The sequence below is a fragment of the Chrysochloris asiatica genome, unplaced genomic scaffold (genome assembly GCF_000296735.1).
Source record: "Chrysochloris asiatica unplaced genomic scaffold, ChrAsi1.0 scaffold00287, whole genome shotgun sequence".
In the NCBI taxonomy this organism is placed as follows: Eukaryota; Metazoa; Chordata; class Mammalia; order Afrosoricida; family Chrysochloridae; genus Chrysochloris; species Chrysochloris asiatica.
The window spans coordinates 1,996,024-2,002,133 of NW_006408805.1; the positions used below are offsets into that span (position 1 = coordinate 1,996,024).

The 6,110-nt window shown below is 45.0% G+C and overlaps 1 protein-coding gene across 1 annotated transcript; it reads left to right on the forward strand.

Moving 5' to 3' along the window:
• The first annotated feature begins 1,912 nt into the window (after positions 1 to 1,912).
• On the forward strand, positions 1,913 to 5,033 carry TIRAP (toll-interleukin 1 receptor (TIR) domain containing adaptor protein). The gene is made up of 3 exons (XM_006874573.1): positions 1,913 to 1,979; positions 3,264 to 3,842; positions 5,014 to 5,033. Exons 1-3 carry the CDS (start codon positions 1,913 to 1,915, stop codon positions 5,031 to 5,033), a joined length of 666 nt encoding a protein of 221 aa, XP_006874635.1.
• The last annotated feature ends 1,077 nt before the right edge of the window (positions 5,034 to 6,110 follow it).

The following is a 6,110-nucleotide window of genomic DNA, read 5'->3' on the forward strand; positions in this document are numbered from 1 at the left end:
TCCTTGTCCATGGGCTCAGGTGTCCCCAGGTCTCACCACACTTTGGACCAACTGGCCCCTCCTCTTCGCTCTCTGATCTCAAGGTCAACAGGAGTCTGTGGAATATGGTTGAACTCAGCCCAATTCTTCATAGCTGCCTTTCCTCCTCTTCCACTCAACAGTAGACCAATGTGGTCACCAGCAAGCTTACATGCCTGCTCATGTGTTCCCTTTGAGTTTCAGTCTTAGACGGGGATTTGTACTGAATGGACTTGATTGCTTGCCTTTATGACTTCCCAGCAAATTTGCTTGTTATTGTAGTAGTCAATTGGACTGCCATTTTTGTTTTGATTTTTTTCTTGCTGGTCTTTCTTTCAAGAAGTATCTTCTGTTCTGCTATGTATTCCAGGCTAGTCAGCTTGTCCTTTCAAGTGGAAATGTCCCACCTCAGAAGGTTCTGGATGGGGCTCAGGATTCCACCTAAAGTCCTATATACTACAAAGGCTCTGCAAGAAGCCTATTTCACTGGGCAAGGTCTAGAACCCTTTTTTTTTTTTTTAATGTTTTATTGTGAATTATATGATAGTTTACATGAGAGAGAACTTTAGTTTTACGTTCATTCCATCGTATATCATTTCATTGCCATGGTTCCAGTCCCCTCCATGCATCATCAACCAACCAAAGGTTATATCCTAGAGACCCACCCCCTACACTCCCCACCCCCCCCCCACCAGTCTTTGGCCCACAGTCCCTTTCCCTCTCTGGATCCAAAGTCCCCAGACGCTTCATCGTCTCTGTCTCTATCTCAGGCATCTCTGCTTCTCTGGGTAGGGTCCCGCTCTCGGCTCTTCTCCGTTGATGGTCCCAGAGACCTCTGCTCCTAGACTGGAGAATTAATCACTCCCTTCCTTGTTACAAAACGTCTACCTTTGCATTTCCAACCCTCATAATCCGTCCTGATAAGCATTATTCACTACAGTATCACGAGTTACCCATCTGTATTTCATTTCATCAGCTCCTAAAGGGCAGTAGTTTTAAGGGTTCTTCTAAACTCCATGAATCCAGAAAATCTGAATTCTATGAGAATTTAAAATTCTGTTCTGTTTTCCCCTCTTTTGATCAGGATCCTTCTGTAGAATCTTTGATCAAAATATTCAGTAGTGGTACCAAGTACCAGCCACTTCTGGTCTCATGGTAAACGAAGCAGTTGTTCAAGGAGTTTTTCATGCAATCTTCACAATAATGCTGAGATGCAGTATTATCTCTATTTTACAGATGGAGAAGCTAAAACTTAGTAAGATGAAGATGATGAACATGAAGTAAGAGTCCAAGCATTCTGACTTCAAGGTGTGCAGTTTTCCCACTCCATACTACCTCCCTGAGCTGACAGCTGAGGAAGAGATGGATAGATGGTGTATTCCAGGGAAGACAGACTTGGAGAAGAGTCTTCCAAGTATTTGTCTAGCTGGATGCATAATTATTTGTCCAAATAACAACTGTTCTTCCATTTTGGCATTTACACAGGAAGTCCCTGTAAGGACTTGCCTGCCAGTTGCTCTTCCCCAGGCCTAGAATGCACTCCTGGCCAGGTGGAACAGAGAACAGTCACTCTGCTGTGTCTTGCTAAATTGTAGGTCTGACCACTCCACAGGTGTGAGTTTATCTAGAAATCAGCTCCAGTCACAGTAGTGTCTGGGTCTGTTCTCATGAGGGGCTCATTCAGAGACCAAACCCCTGTCAAGCTATAGGAGTTCTAGAAATAGAACTCTAGGCGCCTACTACTAGACCTGAGAGTCAAGTAGGAACAGGTCTTATGATTCTCTCTCTCTCTATGTTCCTTATAGGATGGCAGCTCCATGAGGTTAAGACTGGGTCTGCTCCCTTCTGCTTTACCAATGCCTGGTTTCATGGGGTTAGTTTTGGATCCAACACTATGGCATCACCAACTTCCCTGGCAACTCCTCGCTCTCGGGCCAAGAAGCCTATGGACAAGATGGTTGGTGAGTAGAACCAGATTCCTACTTCTGCTCTTGTTCCTGTGAGTGTAGTCCTTGGTGTCCATATTGGTGAGGCAGGAGGCCTGCCTGGTCCATACACAAGAGAAATGCGAGGAGGCAGATGATGGGGGTGATGCCCTTTATTTGACTTCAGAGTCCAGATGTGTTGGGGAGGGTGAAGAGGGGAGGCACTGAACTCTTTGACCTTCTTGGCTCCCGAATTTTCCAGGCCTGTGCAGCCAATCCTCTTAACCTGGAAACCATTGTGGCAACCATTGTGTTCTTGTTATCGAAATCTTTGTTCTAGAACCATTCAAAGGAAGGAGCCAGACAGAGAGAGAGCAAGAACTACTCAGTGTCCAGAATATCAAATGATCTGTCCCTATCAAAATCTGGAGACGCTGAATTAATATCATTATGAAGTGCTTGCAAGGAGCCCAGGTGGCACTGTGAGTTAAACCCACCAGCAGCTCCATGGGAGAAAAACAAGTGTCTGCTCCCACAAACATTTACAGCCTCAGAAATCTTAGGTAGGATCACTATGAGTTAGAAGTGACTCAGTGGCAGTGGGATTTCTTTCTTCTTTTCTTTTTTGAGGTTCCAATATAGCAGACACTGCATTATCTCAGTTAATGTTTAATGACAACTAAAATGAATCCATTTTATGGATGAAGAAATGAAGACAAGGACTAACTTGCTTAAGTCCTACAGAAAGCAAGTAGTAGATTCACAGTAACATCTGTGTGTCTGACTCCAGTGTAGCTTCTGAATCACTAAGCTTGATGCTTTTCAGGAGCTCTGAACGTAACTTTCTTTCTTGCTTTCATTTTACCCATTTAGCAGCCACCTAGGATTTCTCAGTACCAAAAAGATATCAGTGCCCCTTCTTGCCTTCCATAATGGATAATCCATCGTAATGTAGGCTTTAGGACCAATTGATTCTTACTAGCATAACATAGTCTACTCATAGAACTCATAGATGGGTGAATAGTCAGACTACTGGGAAACTCTAGTTAAAGAAGGCCGGGGGCTCTAGAAAGCAAAAGCCTGGTAAGGCCATCTTTCTCAGTCAGGCTGCTAAGACACTCTCATGTAAGGATTTCAAAGTTCTCATGTATTACTGGAACCTTTAACGATAGAGGGAACTTTTAGACAAGCCCAGAAGAATACACAAAGGTAGATTAGCAATAGGTCTCTGAGAATAAGGCTGTTTCCCATGGTTCAGGAGCCCAGGCCCTAGCTGGGGCTCTGTACTGCCAGTTAAGTCACTATGCATTTCTCCCACAGACTGGTTCAGGCAGGCTCTGCTGAAGAAGCCTATGAAGCTGCCCATCTCTCCAGAAAGTGCCTCCAGTGATGTTTCACAGCCAACCTCACAGGACAGCTCCCCACCCCTGAGCCTCAGCTCAGTCAAGTCTCCCATAACCCCAACACCCATGGGTGACAGCAGCAGCAGTGGCCGCTGGAGCAAAGACTATGACGTCTGTGTGTGCCACAGTGAAGAGGACCTAGTAGCAGCCCAGGAACTGGTGTCCTACCTGGAGAACAGCAATGCCAGCCTGCGCTGCTTCCTGCAACTTCGGGACGCAACCCCAGGTGGCGCCATCGTGTCAGAGCTGTGCCAGGCTCTGAGCAATAGTCACTGCCATGTACTGCTCATCACTCCAGGCTTCCTCCAGGATCCGTGGTGCAAGTACCAGATGCTGCAGGCCCTAACCCAGGCCCCTGCGTCAGAGGGCTGTACCATCCCGCTTCTCTCAGGCCTGACCAGAGCCTCTTACCCTTCCGAGCTCTGCTTCATGTACTACGTGGATGGCAGGGGTCCTGATGGCGGCTTTCACCAAGTCAAGGAAGCTGTCATACGTTGTAAGCTCTAAGAGGAAGGGAAAAATGAAGGGGTCAGTCACAGCATGTAATGCACTTTAGCTGTTAGTAAACAGTCACTGTGGCTGAGGAACTATGTGTAGGCTCAGGAGAAGACTGCCTAGGTTTATATCCTGGCTCCTTCACTTAGTAACTTGTGAGGAATTACTGGGCCCAGTAATTTTCTCATTTGTAACATGAGAGTAATAGCATATACCACAAATAAATACATGTACTAAGTAAATGTTCAGGACATGGCCTGGCATATATCAAACCTTTAATAGAGCTTAGCTACTGTTACATATATGGAGTGCTGGTGGTGCTGTTGTATAAACCTTGCTAATCACAAGGTCTGCAGTTTAAGCCCACTAGTCAGTCACTCTGCAGGAAAAAGATGAGGCTTTTTGCTCCTGTAAAGATTTACAGCATCGGAAACCCTATACAGGGTTGCTATAAGTCAGAATCAACTTTATGGCACTTATCCACAACAACAATTATTATATATTATCGTGAAGTCCCTGGGTGGTGCAAATGTGTAAGAGCTCAACTCCTAACTGGAAGGTTGATGGTTAAAACCCACTCACAGGTGTCTTGGAAGAAAAACCTGGCAATCTGCTTCTGAAAGGTCAGTCCCTGAAAACCTTATGAAATACAGTTCTATTCTGACATGCATGGGGTCACTGTGAACTGGTACACAGGAACTGGTACATATTACCTATTATTATTGTTGTTACGTGCCATCAAATCAGTTCCAACTCATAGCAATCCTATATAGTTTCTGAGACTATAAATATGTGCAGGAGCAGAAAGTTTTATCTTTCTTCCACAGAATGGCTGCTAGGCTCAAACCACTGACCGTTGTGGTTCACAGTGCTTATCCTACAGAGCCACTGCACTCCCATATTGTGTACTCTTAATAATACTAGGTTTCTCTCACTAAGAGTAGGTGGGAGATATCAACCAAGAGCTGGGAAGATGTCAGGAAGGACATTGGTTTAGGAAAGCCAAAAGAAAAGGAAAAAATTTGCATACATTAAGTGTATGCCTAGTGGGTTTGGAAGTAACAAAAGAGATTTAAAACATGGAAGGAAGAAGCAGAGACTTGTTGAAAGGAAAGAGAGATGCTGGGGTCTGGGGAGGGTGACAAGTCCTGTGATTGTCTGGTTTCTTTCAGATCTGCAAACAGTCAGTTGACAATTCTTATGTCACTGGGATCCAGAAAGTTGGAACAAAGCCTATCCAGGGCGTCAAGTTCCAGCAGAAGACGTGGAAGGAGCCAGAAGCTGCAGCACTTTATATGTGACAATGGGACCAGACTGCCCATCAGGTGTCTTTCTATCACTGTTGTTATTGTTGTTTTGTGCCGTTGAGTCAGTTCTGACTCATAGCACTGTGGGCACCCACAAAAGCCATGGTAAAGTTGGGGACTCCCTCAGAAAGGCCGTAAAGAAGTCAGGGCCTCCCCAAGCAGGTCATGGAAAAGCTATAGCGTGAAGGTGCTGGGAGGTGGTACTGATACAGCCACCAGATGTGTTTGTGTCCTGCCTAACTGGACCCAAAGTCTCGTCCATATTTAACCCCTGGAGTTAAACACTGGTCCTAAAGAGGTAACTCAAAAAGGATGGTTCCCCCTGTTGCCTGGGAGACCCTGGGACAGATTTCAGATGAAAGCAACAGGTATTAAGTCCTTCACACTCATGACACAGCTGTCCTCTTTCTCAGGTGAATCCCATTCATTCATTTAGGAAGTTACTTAAAAGATGTATTCAACATTGTAATATACTTCATTTTTATTGTATGACTGTCATTAAAGATTCAAACCTAGAAGCCATTCTGAATGTACAGGAAAGAGCAAGTGGGGTGAAGAAAAAGTAAAACCAGGGTACAGAGCTTTCACTAGTAAAAACAAGAAAATTCTTTTTAAAAATTTAAATATAGGCAAAATATAACTTTGTTATTGTTATGCCATTGAGTCAATTCCTACTCATAGTACCCCTGTGTAGGGTTTCCCAGGAACAGCTGGTGGGTTTGAACTGCTGACCTGTGGGTCACTGTCCAGGGCTGCTCCTACAGAACCATACCAGAACTCCATTTTAACTTTGTTGTTGTTGTTAAGTGCCGGCAAGTCAATTCCGACCCGTAGCAACCCTGTATAGGGTTTCCAAGGAGCAGCTGGTGAGCTTGAACCACCGACCTTGCAGTTCAAACGACTTTGCAGTCTGACGCATTAGCCCACAGCGCCACACCAGGACTCCTATACTTTACACCACC